This window comes from Cervus canadensis, chromosome 1 (assembly GCF_019320065.1).
Source record: "Cervus canadensis isolate Bull #8, Minnesota chromosome 1, ASM1932006v1, whole genome shotgun sequence".
NCBI classification, from domain to species: Eukaryota; Metazoa; Chordata; class Mammalia; order Artiodactyla; family Cervidae; genus Cervus; species Cervus canadensis.
Window position 1 is genome coordinate 114555581 of NC_057386.1, and position 22356 is coordinate 114577936.

Genomic DNA, 22356 nt, shown 5'->3' on the forward strand with positions numbered 1-22356 from the left:
TTTAATTTGGGGTGTTTTCCTATATCAGAGAGAACATTAAAAAATATCTTACAATAAGCCAAGGAGCTCATGCTGCTACCCAATCATGCTAATTCTTAAATTATGTGGGGCTGGGCTTGAAAGTATGTGTATGACGTATCCTGCATATTTTTTACATGTAAACAAAGAGGAAGAAGTGGTCCCAAAGAGAATGAGCTAGGAGACAGTGCTTGGATAGAAGAGCAAGAAGCTGGGCTGTGGATGGGAGAGCTGGGGGCGAACTTGGGACAGAGCCAGGATGCAGAGATGCAGACAAAGATGCAGCTGGAGAGAGTGTCGGGGCTGGTACCGGAGCGGGGTCCCAGCAGGAGTACCTTCTGCAGGTAGACATGCTGCCAGTCGATGCCTCTGAAGAAGTCATGCGTTTTTAGCTCCTGTGAGCTGCGGGAGAGACAGAATCACAGCAGCAGTAAGTATGCATTCGGAAAACTAAGAAATGGTTCACAAGCGTCATCTCCTGTTAAGGACACACAGCAACAACTATTTTCAGTTCTTCAAGACAGCAGGTAAAATATGCTTCTTTCCAACCACCCAGGAAACACTGTGATGTTTAGCAATGCTTCACGCTGAGCTTAGGAATATGATCCCATATAATCAGTTACAGGGGATGCTTACCTCAGCCTAAGATGACCTAGGGTTTTTGTGGACTATCTCTGTGTCTGCAATCGTGAGAACAAATTTAACTAGGAATTGAGTTAGAGCGATCTACATATTAAAGAGATTTACAGCAAAGGTCTACAAGTCCTGATAGATCAGGTAACAGAGATACAAAGCAACAAGTACTAATTTCGAAGCAAACTACACATCTAACAGAATGGTGCATGCTAAACCCCTTCATAAACTGAAGAAAACAGTTTTTCCCAAAGAGCACTGCTGCTTAAGCTCAGTTCACTTGGAACAGAAGGAGTTGCAGACTCTAAGGAACACATACCCGTCAAGACACACAGCTCCTACGTGATCCTCCCCTACCCACCCTGAACTGAAATGGCAGATTCTTGATACATTGAAAGGAACTGAACTGCTTTCTGGGGGGAGATGCTGAAACGCAGAAACTTCGGCCTACCCGCCTCCGTGGCAGCCAAGGCGCTTACTGACGTCTCGCTGAAGCAGGCCTTCCAGAAGGGACTTGAGCTCCGGGGAGAAGACATCTGGAAGTTCCACGTTCTGGGGGTGGGAGGAGGGGAACACGACTTCAAAAACGCATCTGTAGAAACACTGCCCTCACCCTCAACCAGATTTAAAGGCCATTTCTTCCATAAGGATAGTGTTAAAGCAAACTGCAGATACATCACAAGTTAACATTGACTCTATAAAGAAATGCAAGGCGGTTACTCATCACTTTCAGAGTCAATCGACAGGCTGGAGCCAGAAGAATTGGGTTTCCTCCCTCTTTTGCGTCCCAGTCATTTTGCCTTTTTTCTTTAGTTTTGGTCTTGATTTTTCTGTATCTTTCTCTTACTGTCTGTTAGCAAATCTTGTTATCTGCCTTGGCATCTATTTCCATTATTTTAAGAAAGCATATTTTTTTTTACACTAGTTGTAATGGAATGAGATAGGAAAATTATAATGAGAATAAAAACGGATTTTGACTTTCTTACCATGGTGAGAGTCATTCGGTCTATCTCATGCTTATCTTTGGTTTTATGTTGTCTGAAAGGGCTGTGACTGTAGAAACAAAGAAAATTCTATTACTAGATGGTTTTGGGTAACAGCAAATACCGTTGACTAATATGACAAACTATTATGTTCTGTCACTGCTCATTCAAAACTGCAGGAATACAAAAGCCATAAACATAGACCATTTCTAGAGGAAACCTGATGATCAGGTTGACAATCAGACATATCAGGTCCTGAACAAGCAAAGCTGATGTTTACTTGAACTCTTGATACTCATGTCAGTGAAGTCATGCTACCAGAATAAACTTTAGCAAATATATTCCAAATGACAATTTAAAATATCACTTGGAAAAAAAATCAGCCAACAGGCTTTTATGAAAATGATAGTCATACACATGACATCTGTCACATTAGTATTTGAGATAATAGTAACGTTCACACAGTTTTTTTAGAAAAAATGGATAAGTCCCTCAAAGAATGCAAAGAACTGCAGTTGAACCAAAACACAACATGAACACACTCCCCCGCCCCAGAAGGCAGCAATTTTAAGAAATACATTCCTTTGGTGATAAGAGATACAAACCAACCCTGTGCTCCCAGACCCTCCAGGGTCTGAGAACTGCTCACTCATGTTCTATCTAACTTACAAATGACTCCAGATCTAAGAGTCAGAGACGCTGGGCTCACGCTGTGACTAGGCTATTGGCCGTGAGTCATTCATGGAAACCTCGTCTCAGTCCCTTCACCTCTGCATGCCATAGTACCACAAACATCACCGAAACGGTGAAAGGAACGACTGAAATGATGCATGTGCCAACAGCTGAGACCATGGGAGGATACGGTGGGTAACTGACAGACATATGAGACAAATGAATCTAACTTAACAAAATAAATGTCTCTTTGTAAAGATATTATTCTTACTCTTGACTATGTTTTTAAAATGCTGAAGCTAATCTTACATATCTCACACATGACTCTAAAATACGACACAAATGCACTTATCTACGAAACAGAAACAGGCTCACAGACCTAGGGAACAGACTGGTGGCTGCCAAGGTGGAGGGGGGCTGAGGTGAGGGATGGATTGGGAGGTTGGCATTACAGCTGTCAACTATTATATACAGAACGGACAAATGACAAGGTCCTACTGTACAGCACAGGGAGCTATGATCAATATCCCATGATAAACCATAATGGAAAAGAACAGAAAAAATTACACAAATACATGCATAACTGAATCACTCAGCTGTACAGCAGAAACCAGCACACTATAAATCAACTGTGCTTCAATAAAATATTTTTTAAAATAAAGATGCTCCTAGCATTAAAAGAGACTAGTAAACATGCAAACTAGAAAACCCTGGCCTTATTTACTTACTTGAAAATTAAAGAAGAAACATACATGATAGGATTTTCTGGTAGTAAAGACATGTCTGTAAAATGACCAATCCTACAGATTTATTTGGGCCTTCCCTGGAGGCTCAGACAGTAAAGAATCTGCCTGCAATGCAGAAGACCTTGGTTCTATCCCTGGGTGGGGAAGATCTCCTGAAGAAGAGAATGGCAGCATTCTTGCCTGGAGAATTCCATGGACAGAGGAGTCTGCTGGGCTACAGTCCACAGGGTTGTGAAGAATCAGATACACCTGGGCAACTAACACTTTGACTTTTCACTTTCATAGGTTTATTGATAAGGCATATAAAACATAAGTTGAGGCAAGATATTACACAAAATAGTTCTATAAAACAGAGTAGGATGTTGAATCTATAACTCAATGTGATTTAGGAAAAAAAACTAATTAAAACTGCACCCACCCTTGCAATCAACTTACTGCTACTGAATTAGGTAAACTATGCACTGTACCATCTCTTGAAGAGATGGTTCCACTTCAGAGTATTTATTTAAATATTTCAATTTTCACTTTGCACGAGAGGGGGCACTCTAATGCTTATTTTCTTTCTTATGCAATGAAAAACACATTAATTTCCATCTCTTGAAAGCCTTAATTTGGAAAAAAAAAATCTAAATAAGGTGAATCAGTACCAAGCAAACATACACTAATCTTTCAAACAGATTTTGACTGGAAATATTCTTTGCACCCTAAATGTTTCCAAGGGGAAAAAATGTAAAATTACTGCAATTAAAAAGCAAATGGGATAGAATAACAAATAATAATGTTATTTATGAGACATTATAATTTTTCAAAACTTGACTTGCATCACTTTCTGTTTCAGATTTATTTTTGGCAGTACTGGGTCTCTGTTGCCGGGTGGACTTTCTCCATTTGTGACGAGTGGGGCCGCTCTCTAATTGCGGTGCGTGGGCTTCTCGTTGCAGTGGCTTCTCTAGGCCACTCTAGGTGCATAGGCTTAGTTACCCTGCTGCATGTGGGATCTTAGTTCCCTGACCAGGGATTGAACGTGTGTCCCCTGCAGGCAAATTCTTAACCCCTGGACCATCAGCTAAGCCCCGGCTTGTATCACTCCTGTATGCAAAACACGGAGATATGAACATGTTCACGGCTCAAGAGAAAAGGAGCACAGACTTCTCAGTGCTTACTAAGGCCTCGGTCCGTCTGCACGAGACACTGCTGCCACTCCCCAGGGGAGTTCCTTCACATGTAAAAGAGGGTGTGGGAAGGTCTCCCCTGTTTCGGCAAATCCTCCTGCTCTGGCTCCTGTGTGAAAAGCCAGGGGACCCCCTCCTGCTCTCGACCCTTGTGTGATGCCGGAAGCAGAGGGCTGTGCCCCACACTTGCAGAGAAGGATGGCTGTGTTCTGACAGGGATGCTCTGTGCTAAATTTAAAAACTCTTTCATGAGACCCGAGGGAGGGCTTTGCGAGGGGACTGGAGTTAAAGTTAGTGGTGCCAAAAACATTCCCAGCACATGCGCATGGTCGCTACAAACCCTGTTTGATAAATATAGCTCTCTGTGCCTGACTCAATAAGAGACGATCGGAAATGCTTGTCGGCTCTCGGGCTCTGGGGTGTCATGTGGAGAGGGTTTGGTCTTTCAAGTCCTGATGCGCATCTGTTTCCAATGGTTCTTGATTATTCTTTGTGAACAAAACCCAAGATTCCATTTCTATTTTGGAAAATGTTAAAGAAAATCTCCGATAGTAATGATCTCCATTCTGAGGGAGGCACGTGGGGCCCGCAGATCCTGTGTGATCACAGCTGCTCCCGGACGCAGCCGCTTTAAATAGGAGATGGTAACAGGTCTGTCAACAGCTTTCGACACCAGCCAAGCCCTCATGCAACATTTGGGCTGTGTCGAAGGACATTGTGGAAATAGGATTTGCATGTGCAGTGGTCAGATGTGGCTTTGGAATTACAGAGAGTGTGAGAGCTGAGAATTTCACCCAGATGAGTAGGGAAATTGTTCAAGACATGACAAATGATGGGCAAACATACAGAGACACACACAAATGACACATCACATTCACAGTGACACCGGAGCTCAGAAACAATCCGTTTATAAACACAAGTGATTAAAAAGTCTTACATCAAAAATTAATTTTAGAATACCAAAAAGACGGCATGCAACATCAAATGTGAGTTTTGAACCTAAGCCAACAGCTGCCAAAATATTTATAAACATTCCTTTTTTCCCGAGAGGAGCAAACTCAGTAACCTCAGACAGAGCTCCGCTCTCCCCAGACCACCCCCTGGGCTCTCCCCTCGTGTCTGACCATCAGTGGGGACAAGTTTAAGATCAAGGCTATGGTCACACCAATTGTTTCTCTTAACAGATATCTGAACTCTAGCTTGAGGGTCATGACCACAATTCCGCATAATTGCAACATCTTTGTACACAGATGCTCTCCCATATCTGACAGTCAGCTGAAGTGGAAGCAGTGACCCCACCCAACACATGGTCCAGGGACGCAAACACACTCTCCTGTCTTGTCAGCATCCTCACATCCAGGTTCCTGTCTCTTGTGCCCTGCGGAATCCTTCGAGGGTGTCACGACAGAACGAGAAGTGCAGAGAAATGTTTCAGCCAAGGTGATGGGGCACACTGGTCAGTGTGGGAAGTATCTGATCACAGAAAACAGAAGCGAAAAGACCCTTGGTGACCCCTGGTCACCATCACTGCACAGACACGGGAAGGATGGGAAGAGACTGGTCTACAGTGGAGTTCCTCCTCCTCGGATGGGTGACCCTTTGTGGGGGCAGTGGGGGCGTCCTCTGCAGCACCCCTGGCCTCGACCTGCCAGATACCAGAAGGAGCCCCTCCCCTAGTTGGCACCACTAAAAAGTCCCCAAGCATTGCCAGGAGCTCCTGGGGTTGAGTATAAGCTCTGGGGAGGGTTTGGCATGGAGTCTGTTTTATTCCATGAGGACTAACGCTGCTGGAGCTTACAGTGTGGCTGCCGGAAGCACTGTGCCCAGCTCTCTGAACCTGTCCATGTGAGACACCATTTCTAGCCGCCAACATTCTCATCTCTTGTTATCCATCCATCCCATCCCCACGACCATCCTCTGGATGTCTTCCTGTCAGCCTAGACTCCCTTCCACAGGGGTCACATCAACCGCAATGCTTTAACCAAGCCTGATCAAGGACGTCACAGAGGAAGTAGCACCTTCCAACTCAGTCCTGCAGACTTGAACCGTGACCAAGGAGGACGGAATTCACTTCTTCAGCCACAAATACACTGTTGGCATAGAGTTAACAACTGGACCCATCCTTGGATCTTATAAAAACAGGAATACATGCCAGACTATCCCTAGTCTATACGTGTGGACATTATTATAGACAGAATAACAAAATTAGACAGAAATCAATAAACAAAGCACTAAACCAAGCCTCTGCCATATTTCACAACCGACTTTCATAACTTGAGTTCATACACAACAGTTTTGCTGTTGTGCAGTTTTTTTAAATTGTCTCATGACTCTGTAACTGTGGCTTCTGACCTCTGACTGCTCCCCCCACAACCAGAGGAGACCCGAGTGAAGACAGCGTGTTTGGATGCACTCACCGTGCACGCAGGGACCCCTGCCACACAGGGACCCCCGCCAGCCAGGGAAACATCCTGCGTGGAAAGTGGTTTTCTCTGGTCTGCTTTGCAGAAACTCTCTAATTAGGTCAGCTAGTCTGATTACATGAATTAAGGCCCTCCAGGCTCCACAAACACAATAATTCAATTAAGGACCAACAGGACCTGAGTCTCTGAGCAGTAATACAATTTCAGTTCCCAAGTGAGGCGGTGAGCAATGAACAACTAGATTATCTGAGTCCTGGGGAAGCAGCCAGGGTGCCTGGAACCTAGTTTGGGGGGAAGACAGGGAATCCAGCCTCTTTCCAGATTGTGTTAAACAACATCTTATGGAAAAACATGAACAAACTTTTTGGCCAACCCAATATAAGAAGAACATGCTGTGATACTCAGTAAGGCTTTCCGGGAAAAACGTGGCAAGTTAAGCAAACTACCAGGCCTGTGTGTTCATAGAGGAAATGTAACAGGGAGAATCCTGACCAGGAAGTTTTAATATAAACTGCTTTTTTGTGGTACCTCTATGAATGCAGAATAATCAAAAACACATCTTAAACACTTATGCTCTCTATTAAAATTGACTCAAGACTCTTTAAAACTAATGGAATGTTAACATAATTTGTAAATGTTCAATGTGAGAACACATCTCAAGAGCACTTTCATTCCATCCTCTTTCCACTGTACTTCATCATCTCCAGCAGTTTACATCAAAGGGACAAGTATAACACAAGTGAAGGGCACAGAATTGCACAATTTTATCTTTATGTTTTTAAAAACTGCAGATTTCAGCATGTTCACAAACAAATGCACACTTTTAACACAGGTTCACTTTGAGTCTTCACCCTCTTGTGTAAGAAATGCTTTAAGCTCACAAAACAATCATGAGTAATTCATTTCTAAGGAAAAGAAACTCTCCTACCCTCTTCAATTATCTATATTTAAAAATAGCACTCACTCCCCAAATAAGGCTTAACAATGGAAATAGTCCAACACAGTCTTATTTTACGTCTAAACGTGTTGGAATTCCTTCCTGGAGTGGGACAAAAATACCCAAAGCTTACGGGAAGGAAACTCATTTTTACGGGCAAAAAAAGCTGTGAGCATTGCCTGGGTCACTGTGTGGCTTAAAGATCACTACGTGATCTATACAGATACTGGCGTCTGATAACACGTAAATATTTCTTATCCTGATCCAAGGGCACACCATGGTTATGGGCTGAAGGGACACATGTCACTCACCCTCTCAGAAGTTTGAAAAGCATACATCCCAGGGAGAACCAGTCGGCACTGCTGTCGTAGGCGGTCCCCTTCTGCAGCACTTCAGGTGCCATGTACCCATGGGTGCCACTGGGGAGAAGAAAGGGCACGTGTGGTTACCAGCGTGTTCCCGCTGACAAACTATTCCCAGCTCGTCCAGAGGTCAGGGCGCCATTCATCAAACAGCAGCAGGATAAACAAGGGGGAGGGGACACCGGTGCTTCCATCAAATATGGTTTGGCAAACACCCAATGGGAAAATGATATTTCCTTCGTTAAAATAGGAATGAATATTAATAAATTATCATATGAGATAAACGTGAGCCATGTGCATGCTCTGGGCACGCTCCACGGTCTGGGAAGGTGAGATCTGAATCTTGTGAGCCTTCCCCACTACAGCGAGGGGCAGCCAAGGGTCTCCTGCCCGCAGGAGAGCTTTTGTGTGGAGACGTGTGGGGCTGGGGAGGTGGTGATGAACAGGTGACCACACTGCAGTGTTCTGGACCTGGAAGTGATGGGGACAGGTTAGTGCCTGTCCCCATTTGTGAGGATAGGTGACCATACTGCAACACTCTGGACCTGGAAGCGATGGGGACAGGTTAGTGCCCGTCCCCATCTATGAGGGCAGGTGACCACACCACACACTCTCGACCTGGAAGTGATGGGATCAGGCACTCCTGTGAGGGGCCACCCCCCGTGCTGAGGACTGGGGTTTGCACAGGCGTCCATGGTGGCCCTCACCCTTCCACAGTCACGGTGGTCCCCAAGTGGTGGCAGGGAAGCCGACAGGTATGGAGACAGAGAAATCCCAGGTCTGAAGAGCTGCCAACAGGTCAAAGGACCCAGCTCAGCAAATGTGCAGATGGCTTACAGGAAGCTGAGGAAAATCACCTTGGAGGACAACCGTTTACACATAATATGTTCTATCTGAGAATCAAAATCCTCTCCCGTCCTACAATGTGAGCACACACCATTCCAAGAGTGAGAGAAGGCTTGTGGGAAACTTTCAGAGGTGTGGGCACAAAAGGGTCCCCCAAAAGCCGTTATCTGCACCTGTATTCCCATCTTTCATCAATTTTCTTCACTGATAGAATGGGTGTTGAGGTGACACCTTCACCCCGCAGAACACATGTGGGATGGGCTCAGGGCAGCGCTGGCACTTGAAAAGAACCCCTTGCGTTCTTATAAGCATTTATAGCTTGCTTGTGCTCAGTATTGGTGAGAATCTGCTCAGAAGAGTAACCCGGGAGGTCAACACTGGGACTGTGTCCTCTCAGCCTCAGAGTTCCATCTTGAAAGACTTTTCCAAACAGTGGAAATGAGTACCAGTCCATCCGTCGGAAAAGCTCCACCCCCTGCAATCCAAAGTCTGCCAGTGTGAGGTCAGCAAGCCACGCTGTGAGGACGTCAGAGATTTCCCTAAGGAGCATCCAAGCCATTTTCTGGGAAAGCTTAATTTCAGTGCGGCCAGGAAAACCTTGGTGGCTTTATAACCTGCGAATCTCGGGATCAAAACCCAGTCCTGGGATGGGAAGACCTTGACAAGGAGATATACACAGGGTTGAGGCATATCATGCCTCTGGGCGGACACCACCAAAGCAGAGCTCCGGGCCACCTGCCACGTGGATTTCAGCCTCTGCCACTCGGCAGCACCCAAGGCTGCCTGCGCTTCCCACTGCTGGTCTGTGTTGTTCACACTGAAAGAACGCCCGAGCATTTGAAGGCATGGTGACTAGAGACCGAGCCTTGCATTCCTGAAGAACATTAGCTGGGGCTCAGCGAGTCACTGACAATCTGCTTGACTCCACGAAGTTTTCTTGTGTCGTCTGGTGGCTGCTCCACGGGTCACTTTTAGTTTTTGAGAATCCAATTCCATCATTTAAAGGACGGAGTCGGGGTTAAGATGGGGAACTGACCATGACGCTGCTCTGCCAGCATCACATGGAGTCCTGGGATCACACCTACCACTTTGAAAAGACCCGAGAAGCCCAGTCGAGGGTGAGAGTCTGGCCACAAGCCTTCAATCTAGTATCAGGTCCATCCTCAAAGACTCGGGGAGTTCAAACGAGTGTAGGGAGCTCAAGCCTTAGAGCCGGACAGAACTGGATTTTAATTCAAGCCCCAACATCTTCCAGGCCTGTGACTTTGTTCAAGTTCCTTAGTTTCTTAGAACTTCAGATTCCACCCCATAAAAAGTCGATGATTATATCCATGCCCTATGCAGGCTTCTAAAGAGCCTCCTGATGGAAGTCTTGAAAGAGGAGAGTGAAAAAGTTGGCTTAAAACTCAACACTCAAAAAACAAAGATCATAGCATCTGGTCCCACCACTTTATGGCAAATAGATGGGGAAACAATGGAAATAGTGACAGACTTTATTTTCTTAGGCTCCAAAATCACTGCAGATGGTGACTGCAGCCACAAAATTAAAAGACACTTGCTCCTTGGAAGAAAAGCTATGACAAACCTAGACAGCATATAGAAAGCAGAGACGTGACTTTGCCGACAAAGAACCGTATAGTCAAAGCTATGGTTTTTTCAATAGTCATGTATGTATGTGAGAGCTGGACCACAAAGAAAGCTGAGCACTGAAGAACTGATGCTTTTGAACTGTGGTGTTGGAGAAGATTCTTGAGAGTCCCTTGGACTGCAAGGAGATCCAACCAGTCCATCCTAAAGGAAATCAGTCCTGGGTGTTCACTGGAAGGACCGATGCTCAAGCTAAGGCTCCAATACTTTGGCCACCTGATGTGAAGAGCTGACTCATTTGAAAAGACCCTGATGGTGGGAACGACTGATGGCAGGAGGAGAAGGGGACGGCAGAGGATGAGATGGTTGGATGGCATCACTGACTTGACGGACATGAGTTTGAGCAAGCTCTGGGAGTTGGTGATGGACAGGGAAGCCTGGTGTGCTGCAGTCCACGGGGTTGCCGAGTCGGACATAACTGAGCGACTGAACGAAACGGAACTGAATGAAGATACTAATAACAACATATTCAGGCCGCCAGCCACGTGTTCCTGGGACAGCCAACGTTCCACTCACAGCATGAATGCTGTCCCCACACCGGTCACTTCCTGGACAGTCCCCCCGGCTGCTGTTCTGGGAGGTCAGGGAGCCTGTCGGCCTCAACCCTGCGGCACCACCAGCGCGCGGCACACGGCCAGCGTCAGCCAGACCCTTTACTACATGACGGAGGTGGCTGCACCTCACAACGGTCACGTGCAGTGAGTGGCACTGTGACGGCCTCTCTGCAGAAGAGAGAAATGAGGCTGGTGCCGCGTGGAAGGATTCAAGCCCACATCTGTCTCGAAAGCCTCTGTTCTCCGCCTCCTCCACCTAAAAACAGACTTCTTCATTGAGAGTTTATCCTTTTTGAGTAGCGACCTCACTATCATCATTTAAACATACTTCTTCATTGAGCGCTTATCCTTTTTAAGTAGCGACCTCACTATCGTCATTTAAACATTCAAGCTTTCCGACAGGGTTGGAAGGTTGAACCCTTTATGGATGCGGTTCAGATAACGGACAACACACCACCTTTCAGAGCTGGCGTGTGAATTACAGTAAGAAGTGAGCGAGGCCCTATAAGGGAATGAGCAACCCTGCTTCTGAAAGTTAATTCCTTTGAGAGATTAACTCTTATGAGCTCTTCGGTTCATATTCAGTTGTGACTATCCTAAATTGAAGAAATTAGCATATCAAATAGCTGTGGCATTAAAAATTCAAATGACTCTCTTTAAAATGTCTGATGAACTCCCTGGGAGAGGCTGATACATCCAGCCCCAGGTTCTGGCCTCATAACTGTCAAGTGCTGGCAAAATGCTAAGGCTTTTGTCACCCTGCCCCACATTCTGCAGGAAGGGAGACATCTTTACGGAGCCGGCACTAATTGCCGTTAATATCTGGTCACAGCCTTAAATGGCAATTCTGATTTAATGCAGCCCCTCGTAAAGCAGTTTTAGAACCATTTTACTTCTAGTCTCACAAAAAGAAAAAAAAAGGATTTATAGTTTATTTTCTGCATGGATGCATGAAACAAGACCCCTGGGAGTTACTTCAAGACCATTCAACACAGCGATGACGCACAATAAGATGGAATGTTAAGACATTCACTGCTAAGACTGATACACTGAAGAAGAAAATAATCAAGGGAATTTTTTCCACAAACTGCACACCTGTCCATACTTTCTACACAGATAACTGACATCAAAGAAATAGGAATGAAAACCAGTACATATTCTGTCCTGCCTCTGTTGAGCCCCGGGGCAGCCACTTCACGCCTGCTGTCACTGCAACGATCTCAGGTTCAGGCAAGTCCTTGGGACAGTGTCAGCACATGTGGAGATGGCAGGGCCATCACTAGAAGCAGTTCAGGGTCCACCGAGGTGGGGGTAGGGATGGCCAAGGGCACGGGCTGCCGGCAGCTTCCTCTGCATGTAGGACTGATGTAATATTGAAATCTAACAACAGGATCTGCATTAAAAGTTTGAACTGCAAGTAGATGATTCTTTTAATTAAAAAAAAAAATCCTCATTTCTTTTTAGGAAAAAAAAAAAAGGAAATGTTTTGAAAAAGAAGGAGAGAGTGGATGGAGAGAGAAGCTCGACCTCTGGGCCTTCCCTGGAAAGTTCTATGTAATTGCCTGTGCCCCTTCTTTGGCACATAAGCTGTTGGGGTCTACTGCAACTGCTGCTCTGTAGATGAAGACAGTGAGGGTCACAGAGCCAGTGCGGACTCGGGTCTGCTGCGAAGGCCCCTCCTTCCCTCAGCCTCCCTGCCCCCAGGCAGCTAACACTGTGGGTCCCCTGCATGCCCCCAAAATGGTGAAAGCAATCACGCCACCCCACTTCTTTCCTCTCCCTCTGACCCAGCATCATCACATGTTGGAAACTACTGCTGACAAGAGAAAACTGGGAGAACAAACGACCATGTTGGGGTCTGAGTGAAAAAGTGAGTCGAACTAGGAAACGATAGTGAACAGAGTCAATGTGACTACTCACACACTCGCGTGTGGCTTCTTTTTGGAAAAATCACAGGCAAGACCGAGGTCTGATATCCTCACGTGTCCGTGCTCATCCAGGAGGATATTGGCGGGCTAAAATGAAAGAGAAGGTGATTTCTGAGAGTCCCCAAGGTGTCCCGAGGCTTGGAGAACTTCCAAAATCACAGGCACTTGCTATCATTATTTTTATCACTGTTCATTTGTACACATGAATTCTAGTATTAATTACATCATCACCTCCAAGTGGGGCATGAGACCAGCAATGCTACCTTTCATGTTATCAGTAACTTTAGCAGGAGAGTGGCACTGAAGGATGGAGAAGACGGAACATAGGGCAGGTAACACAGGGGGTTCCCACCACAGCTCATCACTGTGCAAGTACTTCCTTTCCACAGCAAGAGCTGCGATCCCGCCAGAATGGGGTGTCTCTCCACAAAGGCAGTGAGTCCACGGGCTCCTCAGCTTCTGTGAACCACCAGGATTTTGAACCATGGAACACAGCACAGAAAGGAATCTTGTAACAATGTACAAGTGATGACCTAGGAAATCAAAATCTTCCACGGTGCCACACTAATCCTGATAAACGTCATTTTGGTTTATTAGGAGAGAATCTATGGAGGGCCTTACCAAATGACCAGATATGATTTTGACCACAACTCTGATGAAATGTATCCATTAAGATTAGATTTAGTCTGCGTCATCATGGAAAACAAGACTCCCCTCCCTAATATACATTGAATTACAGTCATCTTGGTATTTTTCTGCTGGAGATCAACTATTGTTTTGCTCGAAATAAAAATAATGGCATGCCATTATAAAACTGAAGCATGAATAATCATGAGTGACTAGAATTAAGTTTGAATAGAAATTAGATAATACCACTGCCTACTAAATAGTTTAGAAAACAGAAATACCACATCAAGATGATTTGAGACCGGTTATAGATTTAAATTAAAATGTATTACAATGGCACTTCATAGGCTTTCAGCATGTATTTTATTCTTCTGCAAAATTCACCATGAGGAAATAAAATGTCATATGCCAACCAGGGTCTAATTATTTCTAATTTGATGAAAATACATTTTTTTCTCTTCTTTATGCTCCTATGAAGGCTACGGGAGTAATTCTTTAGCTTTGCAGGAGGCTTTAAAAGTTACAGTGTACTTTGTGGAAAAAAAATAATATGCTCAACTGTGAAATACACCATTTTGGATTCTTAGGAGGTAACCTTTTTTAGAAGCCAATCAAAACACATGAGCTCCTTAGAGAAGGGGGCATTATCGGTACACTTGATCTGGTTAACTTGAGTTCAGTTTAACAGGGAATCGGAGAGAGGAGGCAAACAGGCTTCTCTGCAGGTTTCTCATCCTCTGGAAGCTGCCATGCCCATCACATTTCTTCTCACCATTATTTACACCTTTATGTGCCTGCATGATCATCTCTATAATTTGTCAAGGTCCCTTTCATCTGCTCCCCCACCTTCACGCTGCTGGCTACGTGAATATCACCTCAGAAGTGCCAAGCAAACCACCACCTTTCTTTCTCATGCAGGGTCCTGGACCAAGCAAGCATCGTGCTCTGGAATGGAAAAACTGAGAAAGCACCTGCTTCAGTCTCTTCAAGTCCAGTAAGACTTTTTAAAGGGAAGCATGGTAAAGAAGCCTCAGTGTGGCAGACTGGGGCTATGGAGTTCTGGAACCTGGAAATCTGCTAGTGATTTTTTTTTTAAAGCAATCTCGAAATCACCTGAGGTTCAGAGGGTGGGGGAAATTCTGCTGGCTGTCAGACACCCCATTCCTACCTGATCAGCCCTGACTCTGGTGAATTAGGACTCAGTCTTTCTATGTGCGAGTTCACCAGTAGATATGTCCCACATGACATTGGTTCTCTGCTTCTTTATCTCTGTACACCTTCTGCCCTCACACCGAGCCAGGGCCAAATCAGTTGCTTGGTGAACATTAACAGAATTATGATCAACTGTAAAGTGGGTGACAACAAAAAAAAAAACCCACCCTGCTTTTCATAATTAACTAACTAAAATATCTGAGCTGGCGTATGTGCTGCACCAGGCAGGGAGGTGACAGGGACAACTGGGAAAGACTGGAGTCCTTAGAAAAGAATTCAGTGTCTGGAGGAGACCGAAATCATGAAGGTGATGTTCTGCTCAGGGCTGAGAGGAGGAAAATGATGGGATGGCATGAAAGAGGGGGAGACGTGTGGGGGACCACAACTACCATACGACACCTACTGCACATGTTGGACAGAAGGCGGGGAATCTGTCAGACCACCTTACCTTCAAGTCTCTGTAAACGACAAACCGATTGTGCATGTGTTCCAGCCCCAGGATGATTTCTGTGGCATAAAACCGCATCTCCTTCTCAGAAAACACCCCGTGCTGTGAAAGGTGATAGTGCAGGTCACCCCCTGGAATCAAAGACGCAGAATGTAATTCGGTGCGTGAATTCCAGGGAAGTAAGTCACGGGCATCGTGCAGCATCATGATACGGTTGACAACGGTTAACTAACTTTATGCTTTGTCTACATGTATGATATAGATGTATCACTGACTTCTGTAATCTGATGAAACACTTTAAAAATCCCAGAGAAAACTAAACCACTGAGAAGACTCAGATGAGACAGTGGCCGGGACAGCATGAACCCAAGCCTCCGCTCTCGGATGGACACCACAACGCCCATGTGTACCACTGCGGGGAGTGGGACGGGGAGGAGCTGATCTTTTGGTGACAACAGTCCTGTTTCCTAACTGAATCACCCTCGTAGTGAGGTAGTACGTGGCTTGGCAACTGGCTCTGTGGACAGTAAATATGGAGACAAAATAAATACACTGCTCATATTGACAGATATTTGAGAAAGCAAATACAGTAAAATTTTAACTGGTAAAACCCAGGTGGTTGGGTGTTTGGGTGTCCCCAGTAAAATCCTTTCAATGTTGCAGTACCTTTGAATTTTTAATAATAAACGGTTGGAAAAGGTCAATGATCATATGGCCTCCAGTTACAGAGACAGAGAATACCACCAACAGGGTAAGGGAATGTTCTCATAAATGATAAAGGCGGAGCCACAGCTGATTTACAGAGGTTCACGTGTGTTCAACTCCATTACCTTTGGTTCCCTAAGCATCTTCCTGTTCACACACGCATATTCTTATGTGACTATTTTCGATCAGGATGTAAAAGATTTCCAGCATTGCTGAAGGCTCCCTGTGCCCACCCCAGGCAGTGTTATCAGCTCACAGCCCCTCATTACAGCCAACTCTACTCCGACCTCTCCCCTCACTGCTTAGCTTTGCCAGTTTTGACAGTCACACAGATCGAGTCATGCAGGAAATATGCTGCTGTGTCTGGCTGGTCTGCTCATTATTACGTCTGTGAAATTCCTTCATGCTGTTGGATGGGTCTGGTTCTAAATCAAAAACTCAAAACATAATTAAAACTTCAACTGAACTTCAAAACAGGTATTCATTTATGGAAATATATGCTTTTCCATTTCAGCCCCTGTTACTAAAAATGCTTTGAATTACATCATGTCACTTTCTAGTATTAGAAAACTGAGTGAGTGAGTGAGTCAAAGCTGCTCAGTTGTGTCTGACTCTTTGTGAACCCATGGACTACAGCCTGCCAAACTCCTCCGTCCATGGGGATTCTCCAGGCAAGAATACTGGATTGGGTTGCCATGCCTTCCTCCAGGGGATCTTCCCAACCCCGGGATCGAACCCAGGTCTCCCACACTGCAGGTGGATGCTTTATCATCTGAGCCACAGGAAGACTGTTAGACAATTACTTTCTGGCTAAAGTTCTTCCTGCATTCTCCAGTTCATCATTGACAGTTTAAAGATTGATATATGGTGGGTCTGGACTAAAGGTACAGACTACTGGGTTAATATCTGAGCTGGCCCAGAGTCAGTCCTTCACAGTTGGTTTTTAAATACATTCCTGTCTTTGGCCTATGAACCTTTAGGAGACATTTCATTCCTAAAGTTTATGGCCAGTTGACTGCAGTCAACTTTTTAAAATGAAGTTGAACTGGAAATTCAAAGAGTGAAAGGCTTCCTTAAACTTGAGGGGGAATCTAATTATCTGAAAGACCCAAATGGCCAGTCTGTCTGGAGCAATGCAAGCTAAGATCAAACATCCTGAAACAAACAAACAACATCACGGCAGAGTCATTCAGTGTATTCAGACTCCCCAAGTCTTGCTTACCGTTCATCAGATCCAAGATGAAGCACAGTTTATCTGGAGTGTGGAAGGCATAGGTCATACAGACGATGAAAGGACAATCCTAGAGTGAAAAAAAATAAAAACTATATATATATATATATATATACACACACATACACACACATATATATATATATATAAGAAAAGCAAAAGCTGTCCTGGAAAGTACATCTACTACCAAGTGTCATCTATACATTTTTTTTTTAAGCCATGACACTGCCCTCTATATGAAACACAGACACCTATGTGGTAACTTTAACAGACCCAGGAAAGCGAGCCTGATTCCATGGGGAAAAAATGCACAGAGATACAAATACCGCTAATTGGAGATGAACTCAGAGATGCTCTGTCACTCTGATTAAATCATGACTCCTCTATCTACATCGTCAAAAGACTCAGATTCTAGGGAAAAATATTACTGCCTTGCTAGTCCTCCTGTTGGTCTATACTTTGGTTCTGGTTATAGTCACATATCCATTTCAATGTCTGATTCTGAGCTGGAAGAACTTTTATCATGGGGAGAAATGTTCCTCATATTACTGTCTTGAAACACTGACAATAAAAATGGAATTTAAAAAAATGGTATTAAATCAGCTTTTGAAAGTGGAAAATATATCAGGGTGGGGGATAGAAAAACTCAATTGTAAAGATGTCAGTTTTCTCCCAAATTAATCTATATATTCCATGTAAACAATTAAAATGGAAACTGACAAACTCATCCCCATATTTATATGGAAATGTAAATAGCTAAGAAAAGTTCAGATAACTCTTGAAGAAAAATAAAGCTGAAACTTCTGTTCTTCAGTAGACACCATTAAGAGAGTAAGAAAGGCAAATAACAGAATGGGAGGAGGTATTTGAAATCCACATATATCGTGAATATATAAAGAACTCTCATCGATCAATAAAGAAAAAAGCAAACAACCCAACAGGAAAATGGCATGACAACAACAACAATGCTGCGTATATGTTACTGAGTATCAAACAGTCTGTAAGTCTTTAAACAGACGCTAGACCCCAGCTGTCCCCCAAGGAAATGCAAACTGCAAATCACAATGCTTCATCACTAAAACAAAGGAGAATGACTAAAATTACAAAGACTGATGATACCAAGTGTTGCAAAGATACAGAGTTAATGGGACTTCCAATATGGTGGCTGAGAGGACACAATCGTACAACCACTTTCACAAGGCGTTTGATGGCATCTGCCAAAGTTGATCACTACCTGCAAAGCCTATGAGCCAGCAATTCCAGCCCGGGGTATTTACCTAACAGTAATCTGTACTCATGTGCACCAAGGGACCTGCATGAGAATGGTCCTCACAGCACTATTCAAAATAGCCCAAACCAGGAAATAATCCCAATGTCTGCCAACAGGAGGATGGACACACGAACTGTGGCACATTTATACGACGGAATACTATAGAGCAGGGGCTGCCAAACTTTTTCTGCAAATGGGCTAGACAGTAAATATTTTAAGCTTTGCAGGCCCCATCCAGTCCCTGTCACATAGTCTTCTCTGCTTCTTTTCTTTACAATTTCTTCTCTGCTGCTTTTGCTTTAAAAAAAAAATTTTTAGTTCATAGGCTGTGAACACAAGCCAGATTTGGTCCCCAGGCCACACACATAGCCTGGTGACCCTTCCTATTTAGCTACAGAAGGTGCTGTTGCTATGAGCAACAACTCAGCTGCATCTTGCAAAGCCAGACACAAAAATACATTTATATAAAGTTCCAACAGGGGCACAGGTAAATTACAGTGTCAGACATCTGGGTAGTAGCTAGCTTGGGCATGGGGTGAGCAGCTGAAAAGGGTAAGGGGAGACTTTTGGGACATCAGTGACTCTGTCTCTCGACCTAGATTCTGGACACACGCATGTGCTCCCTGGTGAATATCCACGAGATCCAGCACTAGGTCCCACTGAGATACATACACAGTGAACACTTGCCATTCAACCGATTCAAATAACAAATAGCATCAAATATCTACATCTATTTTCTCAACAGAAGCAAAGAATTATTAAATTCTACAGAACATACTCAACTTTCAATAGAGTACACTGTGAACAGAATTCACTTTGCTCACACCTATAGACGAAGGGCATACAGATGAATTTGTGTGGACACATGCCTGTTACTCAGGATTTGTGAACCTGAACTCAATTTCCACAAGTCTTCTGGAGGAAATTCATTTTATGGTTACCTTGTTTTCCTTAAGAGTTCAGTTGAGATGGTCTTGGTGTTCACTAATTTAGAGATTTACTTTGTTTTATATGGTTGTAAAATAAAGGTGCTGTCCTTTATCTGTTAAAAGCTATCTGGTTCTTGGGGGGCAGGGTGGCACCATCCTAATTGGAGCCCCACCAGTGTTTCACCAGACCTTTCCATAGTCTGCTGGTGACGACTCATTCTGCTCTAAATATCATGCTCCTTCCTTAATGGGGTTCCCCACATACTCTGGTTCCTGATCTAATGAGCAATTCATCTCTAGAACAGACAAGTGGGTGGACCAGGAACTTAGTAAAGCCTGGGTCTTTTCCCGCTTGAGATAGCAACTCCACTCACTTCACCCAGGGGACCAACAGAGCCTGGAAAGGGGTATTTCTGAACAGACAGTATTCAATCCTTCTAACGACAGCCCTGAGAAAACAGCAAAACGTCAAAGTGGAGTTAAGATACTATGTCATTAAGATGCAACATAAATTGGAGATTTAAAGTCGTAGGCTACTGGAATAGGAAGTGCTCATCTAAAAAAAAAAATCACCTGGTCCAAATTCTTTACTTTAAAGATGAGGAAACTAAACACTGTGTCCCCGCCCCCCTCCCCCCACCTCCTAAAAGGGAAATGACTTGCCTGAGGCCACAAAGAAATCTGGTAGCCAGCCAAGATTCAAACCCCAAGTCTCCCACTCTGGACCCTCACCAGACCCTGTCCTATGTCACTCCACTTACAAAGGTGACGTTTCCATAGCAATGTAAAATCAAAGCTCGGTTAAAGGGATGTGATTTGGTTATCTCTAAGGAGTTCACTGACCAGGATCCCTCATCTCTTAGGCCCTGAGCAGATGCCATCTTGAGTCTTGGGTGGGGTCCAAGACACAAAGAACTGAATGCTGACCCACACAGACAAACAGGCAGCAGTTTAATAATGGTGTAGGCACAGATTCTAAGATAATTATGGTAATGTTCTGTCTTGATTACAAATTCAAGGTGAATAAGAACTAGGGGGTTCTCACAGGTGGATCCTTAAATAAAAGCTCTTAAGCAAGGAATTATCTCCTTTTTTTTAAGGTTTTTTTTTTTTTTTTTTTTTTGGTGGCATGCAGGATTTTAGTTCCCCAACCAGGGATTGAATCTATGCCTCCTGTATTGGAAGCATGAAGTCTTGACCACTGGACTGCCGAGGAAGTCCCTGGAACTGTCTTCTTTGATTTCCTAGTGAACGAAACAGTCTGCATTTTACAGGAACTTAAACTGTGATAAAATAGACCACAGAGTAGTCCTCCAGAAAAGTTCCCCGCCCTGCAGTAAGAGGAACTCTTTCAGAATTGCAAGGTTTATTCAATGGCTGTAAAGACTTTTTAAAGTCCTCGGTACTGGTCCAGAAAGCTCTTTCTGCTGGTCTGGCCTCTGTCTGCTTCCCTCTCTCCCCAGCTTCCCCGAGTGGTCCTCACCGCATCACTTCGGAGCCCAGCGGTGCTGACCTGTGAGTCCCAGAGCTCCCGTGCTCAGGACTCACACACACCCTGGCGTCCCCTCCGACCCCAGAGGACCGCCCTGTTAAACACCTTCTGAGCACTACGGACCTCTCTTTCACAGCTCTTGCCACGTGTTCCAACAATCAACACATGTCTTGAGATTCTCTGAGTAAACACTGCTGTCTCTCATTTTACGCAGCTCTGTAAAAGCAAAGACCAAATTCGCGTTTCGGGACCCCTGTCTTATAGCAGAGTATCTGGCACAATCGAAGACTCAGGGATGATCAGGGAATGAATAAGCAACACTCCTCATGAATAACTTACTGACTTAATGAAGGTGCTCATGGCTCCTCCCACTAATGGACATACTTGCCCTGATTCCCTTTTCATGACCCAAAAGTTATGGAATAAAACTGGGAACAGTACTTCTTACTGTCTCTTTTGGGGGTGAGAAGTAGGAATTCTCAATTTGAGATTGAAACAGTAAAACAACCTCCAAGCAGAAAGAAAACTCTGATGGTGACTCCAGTTTATTTCCATGCCAACACCTTAGGTAATCATATTGACACAGGCCGATCAACACATCACCTAAGGAGGCAATTTTAAACTAAAGGTTACTTAAATCCTATAAACTGTGGCCTTTGATCAACAAAAATGACTCTAAATAAGTTTACTACAATTCTTTTGGTTAAATAATGCACTTACAATGTTTTAAAAAATGCTAAACGATCTTGATATTTGAATAAAAAACAGAAACAAGTCTTAAATTAGTTCAAAGCAGTAGCCCAACATAACCGCAATTTTTTAATTTACTCCCTTATGGGCAGACCAGTGAGGAATTCTACAACTACTTAATCACATTCTGCTCACCTAAATAAAACAAAAATGCTACATGAAAATTAAAATTGTTCATATATTTTTCCAACACCCTCAATTTTTTTCCATAGGCTCTCCTGGGAATAAACATCCCAGGCTTTGAGATAAGACATTAAAAATTAATATTTTAATAAAGCACTTAAAGTCTGCAATAAGCACACATTCACATCTGAAATGAAGACAGAGACATTTCCAACAGATACTAGAAACCAATGTCATTCACGTTGATTCCAATACAGTGTGCAGGCCACTCAGATTCCATTCCAAACAGTTAAAATCTTGGTCACACACACACAGTCACTCTTACTTGAAATGTTTAATGTCTACATGTTGGCAGGCAGAGGTGCATAATTAAGACATTACTGTTCATAGCGATGGCATTTTCATCTGTTATAGTTAAACTAAATTATGATATTCATTGACTTCAATAGTAAATAGCCTTTCTAGAAGCACTTAAAACTAACACTAGAATAACATAAACCACAACACAATAAATGTATCTGGCGACAAGAAAACATGGAGCCTACAAAGGGATGAGAAAAGAACACTGGGATCATCTAGGATCATCTAGGGCAAAGAAATGATGTCCCTGGATCTCAGGTTCCTTGCTTATCAGCTAAAAGGAATGCC

At 44.0% G+C, this 22356-nt stretch overlaps 1 protein-coding gene across 3 annotated transcripts in view; it reads right to left on the reverse strand.

Moving 5' to 3' along the window:
• The window catches only part of GRK3 (G protein-coupled receptor kinase 3), a 113804-nt gene that overhangs the window by 16542 nt on the left and 74906 nt on the right, over window positions 1-22356 (reverse strand). For all 3 annotated transcript variants that reach the window (XM_043438088.1, XM_043438089.1, XM_043438090.1), the window contains 7 exons: window positions 17136-17214; window positions 15209-15339; window positions 12914-13008; window positions 7896-8003; window positions 1638-1704; window positions 1103-1203; window positions 354-420 (listed from right to left, as the gene is read on the reverse strand). In XM_043438088.1, coding sequence (XP_043294023.1) covers window positions 354-420; window positions 1103-1203; window positions 1638-1704; window positions 7896-8003; window positions 12914-13008; window positions 15209-15339; window positions 17136-17214 — 648 coding nt within the window. The remainder of the gene's footprint in view (window positions 1-353; window positions 421-1102; window positions 1204-1637; window positions 1705-7895; window positions 8004-12913; window positions 13009-15208; window positions 15340-17135; window positions 17215-22356) is intronic.